This window comes from Oryctolagus cuniculus, chromosome 3, assembly GCF_964237555.1.
Source record: "Oryctolagus cuniculus chromosome 3, mOryCun1.1, whole genome shotgun sequence".
NCBI classification, from domain to species: Eukaryota; Metazoa; Chordata; class Mammalia; order Lagomorpha; family Leporidae; genus Oryctolagus; species Oryctolagus cuniculus.
The window spans coordinates 1,038,756-1,053,294 of NC_091434.1; the positions used below are offsets into that span (position 1 = coordinate 1,038,756).

At 61.8% G+C, this 14,539-nt stretch overlaps 2 protein-coding genes across 3 annotated transcripts; both read left to right on the plus strand.

Annotated features, from left to right (window-relative positions):
* Positions 1-3,330: 3,330 nt before the first annotated feature.
* OTOS (otospiralin) lies at positions 3,331-5,024 on the plus strand. Of its 2 annotated transcripts, none has more exons than XM_070069941.1 (5): positions 3,331-3,448; positions 3,816-4,045; positions 4,221-4,303; positions 4,398-4,424; positions 4,744-5,024. In XM_070069941.1, the coding sequence occupies exons 3-5, from the start codon at positions 4,246-4,248 to the stop codon at positions 4,926-4,928; spliced, it is 270 nt and encodes an 89-aa protein (XP_069926042.1). In that variant the 5' UTR covers positions 3,331-3,448; positions 3,816-4,045; positions 4,221-4,245; the 3' UTR covers positions 4,929-5,024. The 2 variants fall into 2 exon arrangements, with proteins under 2 accessions (XP_069926042.1, XP_051696718.1); XM_051840758.2 differs by having other exon boundaries at positions 3,343-3,448; positions 3,868-4,045.
* A 1,992-nt stretch (positions 5,025-7,016) lies between these two features.
* Positions 7,017-11,359, plus strand: COPS9 (COP9 signalosome subunit 9). Its single transcript, XM_051840757.1, has 3 exons — positions 7,017-7,162; positions 8,384-8,456; positions 11,114-11,359. Exons 1-3 carry the CDS (start codon positions 7,100-7,102, stop codon positions 11,149-11,151), a joined length of 174 nt encoding a protein of 57 aa, XP_051696717.1. The 5' UTR covers positions 7,017-7,099; the 3' UTR covers positions 11,152-11,359.
* The last annotated feature ends 3,180 nt before the right edge of the window (positions 11,360-14,539 follow it).

Here is a 14,539-nt window from a genome sequence, read left to right on the forward strand (position 1 = left end):
GGCAGGGCCACTGAGCAGATCAGAGTGAAGGGGGATGGGTTTGCGTGACCTGGGGTTCGGCCAGGACGGCAGGATGTTTCCACACACAAACCCGGCCATGCACCAGCCCCTCGCCAAGCCCTGCCCACCCACGCCTGGACGGGCCAGGCCCCGGGACCCCCAGGCGCTCACAGGGAGCTGCAGGAACAGGGCCAGGTGGGATCTAGTTGAGACCAAGGAGCCAGGGCAGAGTGACAGGGCTGGGTGCTGGCAGGGAGGCCTCGGCCGCAGGGGGAGGGCGGGCGCTGGGCAGAGACTCGGAGGCCCCACTGAAGGAGCTGGGCCCATCCTAGGGGCCATGGTGGACCCTGAGGAGGGGTCAGCAGCCAGAGCCCGGGGCTGGGGGGTGGAGGCCAGACCATAAGCCGCGTGGACTTGTCCAGAACCCACACCATGGTGGGCAGCTGGGCTGATGGCGGCTGCAGGAAGAGGGGACGTGGAGCCCAAGTCCCCGGGGACCTGTGGATTTAGGATTTTAAATCAGGAGTGGACATCTGTGCTTGTTTTGGGACAGCTCAGAGGACAATGACCAGGTGGGCCTACCCTGGATGGAGAGAGAGCAGAGGTGGTGGCTCCCAGGGGCTCAGAACAGGCCACACCTAGTTCTACCACCAGGGGGTGCCAGAGACCGCCTTATCTTTTCTAACACGGTGCTCCGCAGCCCCTTGGTCCAGCAAGACCGACCTTGGGCAGCCCAAGCAGGAGCGCTGTGCAGGGCAGGGGCCAGCCCAGCTTCAGTGCAGTCACCTGCGAGATTGCCCGGACCCCTGGACCTGCTGCCTGGGCCTGCACCTTAGCGGGCTGGGCACGCCCCACCTTTGCGTGAGGCCCCACTGCAGCCACCCCTGAGCTGTGCCTTCACACCCTGGCTCTCAACTCCGGCCCGGCCCACTCAGCCACCCTGCAAATGCGTTAGAAATGCAGATTCCAGGGCTGGCCCTCGAGCTCCTGAATGAGACCCTGGGTGAGGGGCCAGACAGAGCCCTGTGTTTTCAGCGTCATCGGGGGGCCTCCGCGCCAGCCCAGGGTGAGGCCTTTGCTCCTGCTTGTGGCTGGGCCCGGGCCAGACAGGCCGAGTGGCCAGGGCACCGGGACGGCAGTGGGGGCGGCCGGGGGCTGCCGCGGAGCCGGGCAGTCGGCCCAGCATGGCAGCTGGGGTGAGGAGTAATGGAGCCATTGCTGGCGTTGCCCTCAACGGACCAACACAGTAAGTCAAACCCTGGGGCCCGTCACACAGTTGGTGGAAAAACCATGAGAAGTTAGGCTGTGGCGTAGCGGTTAAAGCCCCGCCTGCAGGGCCAGCATCCCATACGACACTTGGCTGGAGTCCCGGCTGCTCCACTTCCCACCCAGCTCTCTGCTGGGGCCTGGGAGAGCAGTGGAGGATGCCAGAGTCCTGGGCCCCGCACCCGCGTGGGAGACCTGGAGGAAGCGCCTGGCCCCTGGCTCCGGCCTGGACAAACCCAGGCCATTGCAGCCATTTGGGGGGTGAACCAGTGGATGGAAGTTCCCTCCCCCTCTCTTCCTCTCTTTGTGTAACTCTAACTTTCAAGTGGATACATAAATAAACCTTAAAAATCCATTAAGTTTACTTTGGTGTAGAATATTTAATCTATGCATAGATTTTTTTCTTGGCATCCATTTTCCATGAACTTCAAAAACTTCTACCTGGTTATCTGAGAGGGAGAGAGGCAGACAGAACCGCCATCCACTGGTTTGGTTCACTCCCCAAATTCCTGCAACGCCCGGGGCTGGGGCCCGGAGCCAGAGCTCAGTCCAAGCCCCCTCCCCCACCGGCCACCTGGGCATCACTGTGCCTCCCAGCTCTGCGTCAGGAAGCTGCATCAGACTCAAAGCCGGCTCTGTGGTGCGGCAGGTGGGTGCCTCGGCCGCTAGGCCCAATGGCTGACCCCCGGGACCTGTCTGAAGCCCCCTCACACAGGCATCTAACGGGAAGGAAACACATACACATAGACACATCACACACACACACGTATACATACACACATACATCACACATATACATATCACACGCACACACATACACACATCACACATACACACATGCACACACATATACATACACATATATACACACATACATCACACATATACACATCACACGTACACACGTACACACATCACACATACACATATACACATCACACACATGCACACATACATGCGCACATACATCACACACATACACATCACACGTACACACATCACACACATACACACATGTGCACACATACATACACACATATACACACATACATCACACACATACACGTCACATGTACACACATCACACATACACATATACACATCACACACATACACACATACATATATACATACACATATATACACACATACATCACACATATACACATCACACGTACACACATACACACATCACACATACACATATACACATCACGCACATACACACATGCACACATACATACACACATACATCACACACATACACATCACACATACACATATACACATCACACACATACACACACGTGCACACATACATACACATATATACACACATCACACACATACACATCACACGTACACACATACACACATCACACATACACATATACACATCACACATGCACATACGTGCACACACATACACATACATCACACACATATACATCACATGTACACACATCACACATACACATATACACATCACACACACATACATATACACAGACACACAAACATCACATACACACAAAGATACACATATATACACATCACATACACATATGTACATACACACATCGAATACACACATACACACAAACAAAAACACACATCACATGCACACATACACAAATACACCCACATCACATATACACATGTGCACATACGCACAAAAACACAATCACATACACACATCGACACAAACATATACAAATACACTCACACACACACACACACACGTCCACCTCACACCATCACTACCTACTACTTCCAGGATCCTGCGGAAAGCCGCGTGGATGAGACATTTTGGTTCACTTGTCTAACACCGCAGCTGTGTTTTCAAACCACCCTCGGAGGCCTGGCTGCTAAGGGACGGACGCAGAGCGCTGGGAAGGGACTGTCCCTGGCTCTCCCCAGGCTCTGAGCGCTGGGGCTCCTCCCACCGAGCCCTGGCGGGGTGGGGGCAGGGGAGGGTGGAGGTGGGAGGGTACGGGTGGGGGTTGGGGGGGGTCTCGGTCCCCCTCCGAATGCAACACCGCCCCCTGGCGGGCGGCCGCGTGCTCGCACAGGTGGCGGCTCCCGGGCATGGGCAACAGCGAGTCCCCATCACCACGCTGGGCACGTGTGGGGACGCGAGATGAGGCCGGGGACTTTGGGCCCCGATTCAGAGAACGCGGGGGTGAGGAAGCCCCCTGCGCCCTTGGAGACCCTGGGGCTCCCTCTCTGGACACGGGGTGCCCGGACGGCCATGGGGGAGGGGATCTGGGGCGGGACCACGAGGCTGCACCTACTGGGAGAGCCCCTGGGCCCCGCACAGCCCCGCTGCTGGCTGCGGTGTCCCGAGACAGAGCCCAGCTGGGCCCCACCGCGCCTGCTCGGCGGCCCGGCCCGAGCCTGGGTGCAGGTGTTTCCCGGGGTGGGGGCGTCCTGCTCCACGCAGCTCCGGGGAGGGGGCAGCAGCCAGCCCGGCCTCCGGCTCCGACCGCGTCCGTGGGGAGTGGAAGTCGGCCGCGTTCCAAGCGCCGACACTGAACTCAGTCCAGCAGTTTCAGGAGCGGCCGTGAGAAGATGTTTTTCTCTGCTCGGGTCCTGGCTCAGCTTCCCAAAGGGCACGGAGGCCGCCCCCGCCCCCGGTGGGCACGAAGCGAGCGGCCCGGGCTCCAGCCACGCGCTTCCGTCCTGGTCCCCAGCCCTGTATAAAGAGCAGCCTGCGCGCGGGCGGCCACCCCATCCGGGCCGCGGACGGGCAGGCGGGCAGCAGGGCGGCCCCTGAGAGGTGAGCCGTGGCCTGGGGCGGGCGGGCGGCCCCGGCTCGGGCTCTCAGCCCTACGTGGGGGTCAGGACGCACCACGCCGTGTCCCCGAGTGCCCCCACGTCGGGGCAGGGGAAGGTGCTGCTCTGGTGGGGGGTGCGCTCCCAGCCCTCGCCCTGGGTCGCCCCCTCTGCTGCAGGTGCACCGGATCACCACCTGGGAAGATGTGGTCCTGCCTGGTGCCTGGGCTGGCCCTCTGCCTCCTGCTGGGACCCCTGGCAGGTGAGGGGCTGGGCGGGGCTGATGGGACCTGGTCCTGTGCCCAGGGCAGGGTGGTGTGGGGGCGGGCGGCTGACGGCCCTCCCTCTCCCCACAGGGGCCAGGCCGCTGCAGGAGCAGGAAGGTAGGGTCTTTCTGTGCAGCAGGGCTCTGCCCAGGCGGGGCGGGAGGATGGGGGTAGGGCGCCGGCGGCCTCCTACCCGGAGCACAGCAGGCCCAGGGGGAGATCCTGGACGGTGGCCCCGGCTCGGCTGCAGCCTTTCCTACACAGGTCCCCCAGCAGCGCCCCTAACTCCACCCTCCTCCCTGCAGTCCAGCCCAGTGTGGACAATGCCCCCCACCCCGCCCTGGACAGGCCTCCTCTCTCCCCAAGGGCCAGAGCCGCTGCCCCCGCTGCCCCTGGCTGGCCCAGGAGGGCCCAGGCCCTGCGCCCTGTCTTTCAGACCCCTACGCAGAGCCGCCGGCCATGCCCTACTGGCCGTTCTCCACGTCGGACTTCTGGAACTACGTGCAGCAGCTGCAGGCCCTGGGCGCCTACCCCCAGCTCGAGGACCTGGCGCGCACCTTCTTCGCACACTTCCCCCTGGGCACCACCCTGGGCTTCCACGTCCCCTACCAGGAGGACTGAGCCCTGGCCGGCACTGTCCACCTCCCGGGGCGCGGGATCCCTCCACGGGGCTGGGCCCAGCCTCGCACCCAATAAAGTCCTACCGGGAGAACGTGAGCGCGCCAGGGCTTGCTTTCCAGATGCAGCTGCGCTCCGGTGCCACGCACGAAGCCCTTGACCAGGGCGCCCGGCTGGCGGTGTGGCCCAGAGGCAGGGGGCGGCAGCCTCCCCAGGGTTGAGGCAAGGACACCTGGCAGCAGACGCCTGGAACCGCCAGCCTCAAGGCCGCTGTCCCCATGCTGGGGCGGCCTCGCTGGCACAGAGCCCACTGCAGGGAGCAGCAGGGAGGGCACTCAGGGCAGCAGGGGGAGCGGCTGTCGCCCCGGGCAGCCCTGGGGGAGTGGAGGGGTGGGGGTGGGGACATGGCCGGACCCCAGGGGTGGGCTAGAAGGGCGGAAGCCCCCTGCACGCAAGGTGTGCAAGCCTAGTGGACCCTGGGAGCCTGCAACTCACACCCTGTCACATCCATCACACACCCCTGCCACTCAGACCCCTGTCACTCACACCCCTGTCACTCACACCCCTGTCACTCACCCCTGTCACTCACACCCCTGTCACTCACCCCTGTCACTCACACCCTGTCACTCACACCCCATCACTCACACCCTGTCACACCCATCACACACCCCGTCACTCACACCCCTGTCACTCACACCCTGTCACATCCATCACACACCCCTGCCACTCAGACTCTGTCACTCACACCCGTGTCACTCACACCCCATCACTCACCTGTCGCTCACACCCCATCACTCACACCCCTGTCACTCACACCCCTGTCACTCACCCGTCACTCACCCCTGTCACTCACACCCTGTCACTCACACCCCTGTCACGCACACCCTGTCACTCAGACCCCTGTCATGCACACTCTGTCACTCACACCCCTGCCACTCACACCCTGTCACTCACACACCCCTGTCACTCACACCCCTGTCACTCACACCCCTATCACTCACACCCTGTCACCCAGACCCCTGTCACTCACCCCTGTCACTCACACCCTGTCACTCACACACCCCTGTCACTCACACCCTGTCACTCACACCCTGTCACTCACCCCGTCACTCACACCCTGTCACCCCTGTCACCCACACCCTGTCACCCCTGTCACCCACTCCTGTCACTCACACCCCGTCACTCACACCCCGCCACTCACAGCCCTGTCACTCACAGCCCTGTCACTCACACACCCCTGTCACTCACACACCCCGTCACTCACACCCTGTCACTCACCCCTGTCACTCACACCCCTTCACTCACACCCCGTCACTCACCCCTGTCACTCACATCCTGTCACCCCTGTCACTCACACCCTGTCACTCACACCCTGTCACCCCGTCACTCACACCCTGTCACTCACACCCTGTCACCCCGTCACTCACACCCTGTCACTCACACCCTGTCACTCACCCCTGTCACTCACACCCCCATCACTCACACCCCTGTCACTCACACCCTGTCATTCACCCCTGTCACTCACACCCTGTCACTCACCCCTGTCACTCACACCCCCGTCACTCACACCCCTGTCACTCACCCCTGTCACTCACACCCTGTCACTCACCCCTGTCACTCACAGCCCTGCCAGCTGGGGAGAAACTGACGCATTGGGTGGCTTCTCTTGGCCACCAGCAAGTGACAGTTCATTGACCGGCTCGGACACGGCTATGGAGCCACGTGGGTCACCAGGTGGCCGAGGCTCCCGCAGCCAGGGGCGTGCACTTCTCCTCGCCCGGCTCTGTCCCCCTGGCCACGTTCCCTGTCCCCTGGAGCCACCCTGGCTCTCACCCCACCCGACCCCAAGCTTACCTATGGCTCAGAGCTGTGCCTACAGCCCTGGCTGCCTCCGCGCTGACCACTTCCCTGGCCCAGTCTGTGGGCGACCCCCGCCCACCAGGAGCCCCCAGTAAACCAAGCAGGCGCCCGCCCTCCCGGGACAAACCGCGGCCGCGCGCCAGCACGGCGGCCGCTGCACGCGCAGCCCACCCTGATTGACAGGCGGGGCTGGAGGCGGGGCCGGCCGGCACGACCATAGAGTCGCGATCCTCCGGCGCCTAGAGCTGCCGGGCAGGCGCGCACCGGATGTGGCCTGCGGGCCGGAAGTGGGCCGAGAGCGCTGCAGAGCCGAGATGAAGCCGGCGGTGGACGAGATGTTTCCTGAGGGCGCCGGGCCCTACGTGGACCTGGACGAGGTGGGCGGAGGCCGTGCTGGCTTGTCGGCGGCGCCGCCCGAGCCCCCGGGACGCCGCGGGCCCGCAGGGTCCCTGCTCCGGGCAGAGACGCCGCCGGGCGTCCGGGGGCGGCGAGCGCTCTGCCGGGACGCGGGGCGGGGGGCTCCCGTGGGTGCTGAGGAGGCCGCCGGGGGCGTCGCCCCGCTGGAGGTCCCGCGCCTCGCCCCCTGCCCGGGTCCCCTGTGCAGCCGTCCGGCCCCGCGGGGCCCCGCGCTCAGCGGCCCGGAGGTGCTGGGACGCGGGGCCCGCCAAGCACAGCAGAGGCACGGGCGCCCCGCAGAAGGGCACCCCCGCGGCTTGCGGGCCGGTCGTGCCGCCCGGTGCTGGAGGCCCGAGGGAGGCCGCCTGGCGGGAGCCCGCGCCGCTGGTCACTCAGGGAGGGGGAGCGGGAGGCGGTGGGCAGGGAACCGACGGAGGAGGGGCCCCTCGCACCCCGCTCGGGACGAGAGCGCACGGACCCGGCTTCTCCCCCAGGGAGCGCGCAGCCACGGTCGGCGCTCCGCAGGGTCACTGAGCGCGGGTGCGGGGGTGAGGGTGGACGGCGGGCACCCACTCAACTCAGCGGTCAGCGGGGGAGGGGCTCGGAGGGATGGGGCGAGATGCCCAGGACCTGAGCACCAAGCGAGCAGCCCCGGGAACCGCAGAGCCGGGCCGAAGCAGCAGGCCCTGGGCTGGGGGTCCCGGGAGGCCGGGTTCCACCGTCACTGGGTGACTAACCCGGATCCAGGCGCCCCGGCTTGGGTGGCCGCCTGGCTCGCCAGCCCTGGAGTCGTGGCCGTGTTGGGTCTCGTGAGGGGAGCCCCTCCGGAACCTCAGGGCTGCTGCTCAGGAGGGTGGGGGTGGGGGCACCCAGAGCAGCCATCAGACTCAGCTGCTCCGCCCTTGACCTCTGGCGGCTGCACCCGAGCCTGGACGTCTGAGGTTTAGAGAAGAAGGGGCACCTAGGGCCACGCACGCCCTTGGTAGGAGCAGAGGAGGCTGCCGGAATGCGGGAAATCAGGAGACGCTGATGGCCTGTCCCGTCCCTCCCACACCCACCGCGTCCTCTGCGTGGAGCTAGCATTCACTCCAGCTCGAGCGTGCTCCGTGCCAGCCAGTGACTGCTCCCCGCAGGCGGTGTGGCGCTGGCACGCCTAGCGCCTGCCCTGGGATGCACCTGACAGCTTCCCACCTCCCCCGCAGGCCGGAGGCAGCACCGGGCTCCTCATGGACCTGGCCGCCAACGAGAAGGCTGTTCACGCAGACTTCTTCAACGGTAAGGGGCCCGGGCCCACGCGGGGTTTCTTCCGCGCAGCCGGAAGCTTTGTGACGGGAGTATTGGGTCACATGGCAGTGATGCCCGGGCCCTGGGCCGGTCTGGAATACAGCGCGGCGTGTGCAGTGACGATGCCGGCTTCCCTGGCAGGCGTGGCTCCCAGCCCCATCCGTGGTGAAGTTCAGCAGGGGTTGGCGTCGCCTGTGGACACCCGAGATCGCGGGTGGGGCCTGCGGAGCCCGGTCTGGCGCTCTGGCCCCTGCCGTCTCCTGAGGTCTCTTTCTTCCCTCCCTCTCCCCGGCCACACCTGTTTGCCCGCCTGGATTCTCGAACCCACAGCTGCCTCAGCTCGGCCGCAGCTGCCCTCCGGCTCTCGTCCTGCCCCAGCCTCTGGACGAGGCCGTGGACACACAGCCATCTGGGATTTGGAGCGTGGGTGAAGTCTCACCACTCAGGCAGTTAGAAAGTGGACCTGTGTACCCTTCAGACACTGGAGGAGCACCTCTCCTCTCCGCGGGGTGGCGGGGCCTTGTCCCCGTAGGCGCCTCCACTCTCTGCTGAGGGTTCCGTGTGAGCACACCGCAGGCCGGCTCCTCCGGACAGCAGCGGCATTGCTCCCCCTCCGTCATCCTTCAGCCACAAGTGCTCGCCCTACAAACACCTTTTGTCATTGGTTAGGCGCAGCTGGGACGTGGTCTGGCCTCCTTGGTTTCTAACTTAGCTAAGACTCTTTAAAGCCCCGAGGCCTCGCTGGTCTGTCTGGCTGATGTCAGGGTGTCCTTGCCCAAGGAGACAAGCCAGGCTGCTAAATTCGGGGCCGTCTTCTGAGGCAGCACCCTGATGGCCACACCTGGCGTCAGAGCTGGGGGAAGTGACCTTGAGCCGAGGGTGTGGAGAGAAGGGTGCTGCGCCCACGGGGAGAGCCTGGCACAGCGCACTGTGCTCCAGCGCTGCCTTTGGGAGCGCCCGGGCCGGGCAGGGCCACCCGAGCGGCTCCGAGGTGGGCAGAGTGGTGCGATTCCCACGCGGCACGAGCGACACCACGACTGATGGCCTTCAGCGGCCCTCTCCTCTCTGCCAGCCCCTCGGTTTGGAGGGAGCGGCCATTTCGAGGTTGGAGTGCTTGTGATTTGCAGACAGCCCGGGATCTCTGATGGGAAGTGTCTGAGAGGACCCGGCCTGACCTGCTGGGTGAGCGCTCTGCATGGGCAGCTGAGGGGCGTTCCCGTCGGAGCAGCGGCCAGGAAGGGAAGGGATGGAGACGACTGGGCAGCTGCTGCCTGCCTGCTGGCCAGGCTCCTGCAGTGTGCTGTCCCGGAGGCCATGCCAACCCCATGTAGAGGAAGCCGGCCACCCTGAGGGGTGGGGCTTCTGCCCAGGCCTCCGCTGGGCACCGAAGCTCTTACCACAGTAAGACGTACTTTTCTCTCATGTTTGAGCCAGTGGTGGCAGCTGGCAGTGTAGAACCACAAGGAGGGCCCGGTGGAGTGGTGGTGTTGGGCCTTGGAGCACAGCAGAGGTGTGCCAGCTCCCGGGGGCCTCATGGTGTGTGCAGTGCCCGAGGCGTGGGTGCTGGGCAGAGGTCAGGAGGCACGAGGGCGTGGAGCACGTCCCTGTGCAGTCCCTGTGCAGTGGCCAGAGACGGGTCAGGGGCACTGCCTTCCCCGGGAGGGCTGTGGTGCAGGGCTGGGTGCAGACCTGGCCCTGCTCTGACCACTGAGGAGTCAGGCTCCCGCAGGGCTTCAGTGCACAGCACGTACAAATGGGCTCTTAGTCTTTGTTTTCCCCACTGTGAAAGGAGCACTTGCCCAGGGCAGGGAATTTGGAAGGCAGAACAATAGGACAGGGCAACACAGCTGTGACCCTGCTCACCCGGAGCAGCAAGCGCACGGTGAGTTTGCTGCGTTTCCTCAGGCCTGGCTGTATCTCAGACTCCCTTCGAGGGCCTGTGACGTGACGTGACATGACATGACGTGACACCTCTGCCACCTTCTCCAGGACCCCACCCACCCACCCGCATTTTCACTCCTGGAGCAGACAGGGCTGCCCACGCGTGCAGAGTGCTCAGTACCCATGTGGGTGGCCCCCACTCCCCCGACATTAGCTTTTTCTTTTTTTTTTTTTTTTTTTTTGACAGGCAGAGTGGACAGTGAGAGAGAGAGAGACAGAGAGAAAGGTCTTCCATTGCCGTTGGTTCACCCTCCAATGGCCGCCACGGTCGGCGCGCCGTGCTGATCCGATGGCAGGAGCCAGGAGCCAGGTGCTTTTCCTGGTCTCCCATGGGGTGCAGGGCCCAAGCACCTGGGCCATCCTCCACTGCACTCCCTGGCCACAGCAGAGGGCTGGCCTGGAAGAGGGGCAACCGGGACAGAATCCGGCGCCCCGACCGGGACTAGAACCCGGTGTGCCGGCGCCACTAGGCGGAGGATTAGCCTAGTGAGCCGCGGCGCCGGCTTAGTTTTTTCTTGATTCTACTAAATAACGGCAAGATTCGAGATGCAGGGCCGGCGGCACTGCCCCCGGGCTCTGAGTCCTGCTTGGGTAACGCTGAGCTGCAGAGTCTGCTTCGTCCCTCCGAGCTTCCCGGAGACTCGCTGGAGAGGCCCCCAGCTGCTCGTCCTGTGTGCCAGTCACGTGTGATTCTGTTCCCTTGCCAGATTTCGAAGATCTCTTTGATGATGATGATGTCCAGTGAGCTTCTGTCCAGCAGCATGCGTGGCCACGCCTTGGAGCAGTGTGGTGGCCCCGCTCAGAGGAAGATTTCAGATGGTCTTAAAGAACTTGTGGAGACCCCTTGTGATCAGGACGTGGTTAACCGGGGAGGAGAATGGTCTTAGCCCCCTGGCTGCTGCTCATCTTTGAAGCTCCTGTCCTTGTTTATATTAAACAGCAACATCATTGCATGCTGGGTAATTTTAATTCTTGGATTTCTGAGTGAATGTTGCGATCCCTAGGGGTGTGTGTGTCCCACACTGAGAGACCTGGCTTTGTCAGCCCAACAAACCCGTGTGCAGCACACCCCGTTGATGGCTGGTGACGTGTGTCAGGGCAGTAGTTGGTTCAGCCTTGCATGGATGGTTCTGCCACAGCGCTCCCTGAAGAAAGACCCTGCTGTGGGTACCCCGTCTCCATGGGTCACTGTGCTCTGTACAGCCCCCACCCCAATAGCAGGCCTTGCCCTTTCCCCCAGGCTCCGTGTCGGGGCAGCTGCTGGCGCAAACCTAGGGCCTGAAGAGTAGGGGGACTGGCTGTGACCTGGGAAGAGCCCTCCACATGTTGGCCCATTTCACAGGAGAATGTAATTTGTGGGGAATTTTTTTTAATAAGCCTTCTTTTTTGGCCCAGTTCTGTAATTATTAATAGCTATAAAGACAAAGATTGCTATTGGATGCCAGCCTCAGTCTGAGACTGTTCTGTAGGCCGGGGACTGCTAGTGCCACCTGGTGGCAGCAGTTCCCACGCTCAGAGGTAGCAGGGCCCTTATAGAGAAGCAGGCTGTGCCACCTCCCGCTGGTGTCGCCTTGAGGCTGTTACTGAGGGTTGGGTGAGACTGCACAGAACAGGCTGTGGTTCTGCCGCGGGTTCTCGTGAGTGCCCAGGTTTGCAGCACGGTGCCCTGGCAGTGCTTGCGTGGCAGCCGAGGGCCAGCAGGCTAGTGTCAGTGGGATGCAGGGTTAGGGAGGATGCAGACTGCTGTCTGAAGCCTGACTAGGCTGTAAGCCAGCCAGGCTAGTGTCAGTGGGATGCAGGGTAGGGTGGACACAGACTGCTGTCTGAAGCCTGACTAGGCTGTAAGTCAAGGCCGTGCCTCTGTTGGAGACTCAGGTGGCCCAGATCTGTGGGCGAGAGGCACAGGGTTTTTAAGCCCAGCTGTGAGGTTAGGGTGTCGCTTCTCAGTGCTGTGTCCCTGGGGCAGGTTCACAAGAGTAGTTTTATAGTCTCTTAAGTGGATTCCCCAAAACTGGCATAAAAGGCTCTGTGGGGAGCCACCAGGGACTTGGGTGAATTTTTTTTTTTTATTTGTTTGGAAGGCAGAGTTAGAGGCAGAGAGAGAGAGAGGTAGAGACAGAGAGAGGTCTTCCATCTGCTGGTTCACTTCCCAGATGACTGCAAAGACTGGAGCTGCACCAATCTGAAGCCAGGAGCCTGGAGCTTCTTCCAGGTCTGCCACGTGGTTGCAGGAGCCCAAGCACTTGGGCCATCTTCCACTGCTTTCCCAGGCCATAGCAGGGAGCTGGATCGAAAGTGGAGCAGCTGGGACTCAAACCAGGGCCCATATGGGATGCCGGCACTGCAGGTGGAAGCTTTACCCACTATGCCACAGTGCTGGCCCTGGGTGAATTCTTGAGTGAGCAAGTGGTCCGGCTGCAGTTGTCCATCAGTTGAGGTTTACGACTAGAGTCCCACAGGGTTACAGTGCATTTGGTGGACAGTATGCCACCAACGCAGATGCCAAGTGGGCTCAGATGCCCCGTGCGCAGTGCCGCAGTGGGCTGTGGTCCTGCTGAGTCGGATGCACCCTGTGTGCAGTGTCACGGCGGACTGTGGTTCTGCTGTGTCACTTCCCTTCTTTAGCCTTGGTCTCCCCGTTTGTAAACAAGAAGAGTGGTCTGAGGTCCTTTTAGTTCTTGAATTTCCAGTCTGGCAGGGAAGAGTGATCCAGGGTGAGGGGAGGAGAGCTGAAGCAGAGACTCAGCGGTGTCCTGGGCCTGGGGGACAGTGTGTCTCTCTGGCCAAGGCCTAGGAATGTTTGCTGGGAATTGTAATCTGCACTCCTGTGTCTGCTTATGTCAGTGTCTTCACACAAAAGCAGTCTGCAAAGAGTTCATGGAAAATGCAAACTACAAAAAACTATGCATGGATTTCAAAATCTTTCTGCACCACAAATAAACATTTAATTCCATTTTTCAGCAACCTTGATGTGCCCTTGGGTTAGACCCACGCAGCCCCTCTGTCTTCCCAGACACCTGTAGGTTCACCGCGCTGGGGCCCAGGGACAGCTCTCGTCTTTCCTCTGTGCCTCAGACCGTTGTGGTTTACACCAAGTGGCAGTAGCTCTTGCTGCTTGTCCTCACACCCTTGGCAAAACCCTGGCCATCGTTTCTAGTAGGTTTTCACCGACATTGACAAAGACATATTTTCCCACCTGTTGCACCTAGCTGCCTTGTCAGAGCCTGTGCACCATCCGCTACCACATGAGAGCTGTGGAAGGTTCTGTACCAGCAACCAAGGGTCCGGTTCGGGTGGGAGTGCCGTTTGGAAAAGAGCCAGCTGAGGGTGAGGGAGCCTTCTGGGGGCTTGGAAAGACCTCGCTAAGAAGCGAGGAGGCACTTACATCCTTGGAAGTGAAGGGAACTCATTGGAAGGCTTGTTACGGGAAGACAGCTGACCCCAGGGCTCCGGGACCCCTGGACTTAATCTCCTGTCTGCTTTGTTCTGCCTGCCGGCTGCTTCGATCTAGATAGTCTTCACGGCAGAGAGCTTAGTTCTGGGCGTTTTCATGCTTTGGGATCCTGCTCCCTGGGGGGAGTTGTGCGTCCCCTAGGAAACACTGCCTCCAGTCCCACCTCCTCACCAGTCAGCAGCGGCTGAACTTTAGGGTGTAAGAGACGCACCTCAGTCAACCCCCAGTGGGATGGGCCCTTTTCCTACAGTGGGCAGGGGGCGAACGGGTGCCTCCATGCAGTGGCTATGACTGTTTGTCAGTGATACTTTCTGCTAGCATGAAGTGGTGTGGGGGTCCTTGGCCAGTTCTTTTTTTTTTTTTTTTTTTTTAAGATTTACTTATTTATTTGAAAGAGTTATACAGAGAGGAGAGGCAGAGAGAGAGGTCTCCCATCCAATAGATCATTCCCCAATTGGCCACAGCGGCCAGAGCTGCGCCGATCTGAAGCCAGGAGCTTCTTCTGGGTCTCCCATGTGGGTGCAGGGGCCCAAGGACTTGGGCCGTCTTCCGCTGCTTTCCCAGGCCACAGCAGAGGGCTGGATCAGAAGTGGAGCAGCCGGGACTCAAACCAGCGCCCATATGGGATGCCGGTGCTTCAGGCCAGGGCATTAACCTGCTGTGCCACAGCGCCGCCCCC

What these genes read in the sequence shown, in the direction of transcription:
- OTOS (XM_051840758.2), top strand. Translation starts at nt 3,355, where the DNA reads ATGGGCAACAGCGAGTCCCCATCACCACGCTGGGCACGTGTGGGGACG. An exon ending in CCTGCTGGGACCCCTGGCAG is followed by an intron (nt 4,304 to 4,397) that starts GTGAGGGGCTGG and finishes CTCTCCCCACAG; the next exon opens with GGGCCAGGCCGCTGCAGGAG. An exon ending in GCCGCTGCAGGAGCAGGAAG is followed by an intron (nt 4,425 to 4,743) that starts GTAGGGTCTTTC and finishes CCTGTCTTTCAG; the next exon opens with ACCCCTACGCAGAGCCGCCG.
- COPS9 (XM_051840757.1), top strand. Translation starts at nt 7,100, where the DNA reads ATGAAGCCGGCGGTGGACGAGATGTTTCCTGAGGGCGCCGGGCCCTAC. An exon ending in CCTACGTGGACCTGGACGAG is followed by an intron (nt 7,163 to 8,383) that starts GTGGGCGGAGGC and finishes CCTCCCCCGCAG; the next exon opens with GCCGGAGGCAGCACCGGGCT. An exon ending in TCACGCAGACTTCTTCAACG is followed by an intron (nt 8,457 to 11,113) that starts GTAAGGGGCCCG and finishes TTCCCTTGCCAG; the next exon opens with ATTTCGAAGATCTCTTTGAT.